Genomic DNA, 3,654 nt, shown 5'->3' with positions numbered 1-3,654 from the left:
CCTTAGGCACTATGCTACAAGTTGATGCTAATCACATAAAAGTCACTCTGAGAATAAATTCTTAAGATTCCAAGGCTTTTTCACATGCAAAAATAGCTCTAAAAAAATATTTGAATTTCTCTATTAAAATGTAGCTACTAGAAAACTCAAAACCAAATCTGGAGTTCACCAAATTCAGTAACACTGCAAGAGTCACAAATTCAAGGTGTCATATAAGAAAAATAGGAAGTGGCCTGGGCCTTGGTGAATAAGGAAGCACACGCCCATCTAAAAGCTGGCAACCATCACTCCCTGTTGTTGCCACAGGATGGCAGGCCTGGTGCAGCAGGCTGTTTATATTTAAAAGAAGCTGGAAATCCGCATTTCTCATGTTCAAACGTTACCTCAAATTTAACCACACACTTAATACTAGGTAGGCCAAAGAAAACTCTTTTATTCTTTTTCAAGACCTCCGGTTTACAAGGTCTGTAGCCAAGCATATTAACATTTTAATTATCCCACTGGTGTTCAGCATCTTCCCAGGCCTTGGCTTTTCCCTAGGATTTCCTGGGAATTATTATCCTATAATTTGCCTCAGTTTTTTTATGCAACCAGGAAGAATTAAGCTTGTACATACAAAATACGAGAGTAGTTTCCGTATTTCATTGTATTTTCCTCATTTCTTTTATGAACATAAAACTGGTACAATTAATAGACATTGTTGAACAAAACAAACTAGTACCATATATAACAGCCAAATCTGTAAGTTGTATGACAATGAAAGTATCTCTGAAAAATGAAAAATGTCTGTTAACAAAACTTGTGATGAGAGATGAATTTACTGTAGATACTTCAGTCACAATTAAGAGCCAACTATCATGAGGACCACCAGATCCCTTCTTTTTCAAGTTCCTTTTGTTTCTTAATTGCTTTTTACAGACTTCCTTAATCTCAGAATCTTTGTGCTAAGGCGGGAAAAAAAATACTACTCTATACATACTATAATTTGAGATGGATAACTAGGACTTAGCTAATGGTCTATGTTTCGTTCTTCTTAATATTTCACTTTTTCCTGCTATATTTATATAATTTGATTATATGAGGTAAAAGTACCTTTAAGAGTAACACTTGACTGTATTTTACATATAAATTCACAATCACTATTGCTTGGAACACTGTTTATGAAACTCTGAATCATTTATGGGCACAATCTAAAACAATGGCATGGCCTGAAAAAGAAAGGCTGACACTGGTAATATTCTGCCCTGCAGCTTTAATGCCTGAAAATTTATTTTCACCATGTTGCAGATTACATGCACTCCATAAACTTTTTCCTCCCTATTTTAACCACCATATAAATGATCTAGCTTTTTGGATTTTATGACTCGAGTTACTGACTCGGCTTTCTGGGTTCTCCCTTGGAGAGGGCCACGCCCGTACCACCACCCTAACTGGCAGCCTTACTTGCATCCATGACAAAGAAAAACACCTGAACCTTTGTTTAAGCAGATGGGGAGAGGGGAAGTGTGGTAACAATGACTACATGCTTACTCTGCATTAAACCCTGGGAACCCCAGGGAAAGCAGTATAACAGTATGAGTACAGGTTATTTAAGGTATTTAGGCATGTTTCACATCTGTAATAAAGGAAATAATACCTTATACAATTTGTAGGATTAAAAATGATAATGTATGTAAAGTGATTAGCACTGCCTAGTCCAAAAAAATACCACTAATGTCACCAATCCTACCACTACCATCAATTTAGCCCTAAAGCTAAACATCCCACTGCAGAATAGACATTATTTAAATGGAATCACCATACACACACATTACTTTCAAGATTTGAACTCTTGAGTTTATAATCACATTAAAATATATTAATTTTATGTTTTAATGCAAAATCACTTACAGAGGCCTCGAAGTCACAACCCAGGACACTGACTACACTGCAGAAACATACCCAAAGAAAACGGGCTAGGGAGAAAAATGAAAGCAAAAAAGAAAGAAATGAAGGTCTGAAATAAAATAGCCCGATTTAACTGTACTCAGCATTATAATGAGAAAGGAAAGAAATGTACCTAATCCACAAAAAATAAACAACTAAAAATAATTAAAGGGCCCCAGATTACAACATTATAAATTGGCATTTTTTAAGGATAAGATTAGACAAAAGGAAGGCAAGGACATATTGTACTCAATTTCCCCTTTTGTAATGTATGCTGAAAGCCTAGAAGTCTGTGAAGGATCATTCTAAATTAACTGTAATGGAAACGAGTCAGACGCCCACTCCCAACTCCAAGCCATGAAAAAAAGTTAGAACTCAAAGAGGAACAAATCTCTTGGGCGCACCAGAGCCCTAGAAAAGAAACTAGGGTGCACACTTTGGTAGAAACTTAACATATTCCCGGCTAAGAAAAAAAAAAAGAGGAGGGACCAAGCCGTGACTGATCCAAAGAGGAGTTTGTGGGGTCGGGATGAGTCTGGGGCGCTCGCTCCAGGGTCCGGAGGCGCCATCCAAGGGAACCTCGAGCCCGAATGGTGGGCATGAGAGCGAGAAGTCAGGAGTCCAGGCTCGAACCTAAGACCTGGGACCGCCTGGCGGACCCAGGGCCCCGGGGCAACCACCCTGCACTCACAATTCTATCATCCACTCTCCTTCCAGCAACTCTCTCCAATTCTCGTCCGTGATAATGCGCACATCACTCCGCCGCCCGTGGGTCCAGGTAGCCCCCCAAAGCAAAACGACCAGAATTGTTAAAGAAACCTCGCGACTCCTGGACGGCGCCATGTCAGCCGCTTGCCCGCCCCACACCAAGAGCGGTAGCCCCCGCCCCCGCGCAACAGCTCCTCACTTCCGCCCTCGAAAGCTGCTCCGCTCATGCGCGTGACCGCGCGAGTGCCTGGAGGAATCTTAATGCGCATGATGGAACTAGTTCTAGTAAAATGAAGAGCGCCTCTCGCTAATGCGCATGGCAGAATACTGTCTCTTCTCTTCTCCTCTCCACCTACGTCCCACGCGTTGGTGCCAGTATTGTTGGGACCGTAAAGACAGGAAAAGTGGGCGTGGCGTGAGAAGTAGGCGGTGCTTTAGAGAGGAAGGGCTCAAAATCCTGTGCCAGAATTTTGGCGCCAAGTGGGAATGTTTGTACTTACTTAGCAAGCTAATTCTAAATATACTAAAGCGGTTTCCAATTAAACGGCCTTCAGAATTCTTATCTATTAAGGACTCTTGGAGTAAAATTAATGCATGTTTATAGGAGTCAGAATATTTACTTCTGACCGGGAAGGTGTAGGAGGGAAACTTATGGGGTGCTCTTTATAGTCTATATCTTGGTCTGGACAATGGCTATACGATTGTATACATACGTAAAAAAAAGAACTATCTAGCTGGACATTTAAGATTAATGTGCTTTATGAAATTTAGTATGTATATTATCCGTTAGTTAAAAAAAAAATCAGTTGATGAAGAGACCCCTGTAACAGAGCTGTAACAAATACTTGAGCTTTTTCCTCAAATATTTGTAAATACAACTGCAAACCAAAATGTGCCCTGCCTTTATAAAGTATTAATCAGTTAGATGTAAGTATTAGCCATTGTACTTCCTCACCTCACATTATCTCATACACTTACTCCAAATGGCTAACACCCACATGCTCTGCTGGTCTCTCCTTA

At 40.2% G+C, this 3,654-nt stretch overlaps 1 protein-coding gene across 1 annotated transcript in view; it reads right to left on the bottom strand.

Annotated features, from left to right (window-relative positions):
- The window catches only part of TMX1 (thioredoxin related transmembrane protein 1), a 14,297-nt gene extending 11,439 nt beyond the window's left edge, over positions 1–2,858 (bottom strand). The window contains exon 1 of the mRNA XM_007943703.2: positions 2,618–2,858. Within this exon, the coding sequence (XP_007941894.1) occupies positions 2,618–2,769 (152 nt within the window). The 5' untranslated portion in view covers positions 2,770–2,858. The remainder of the gene's footprint in view (positions 1–2,617) is intronic.
- Between the last annotated feature and the right edge of the window lie 796 nt (positions 2,859–3,654).

Source organism: Orycteropus afer, unplaced genomic scaffold, assembly GCF_000298275.1.
Source record: "Orycteropus afer afer isolate SDZICR_OR568_19922 unplaced genomic scaffold, OryAfe1.0 scaffold00111, whole genome shotgun sequence".
Lineage (NCBI taxonomy): Eukaryota > Metazoa > Chordata > Mammalia > Tubulidentata > Orycteropodidae > Orycteropus > Orycteropus afer.
The sequence above is the reverse complement of the archived record's forward strand: the minus strand, read 5'-3'. Positions and strand labels throughout refer to the sequence as shown.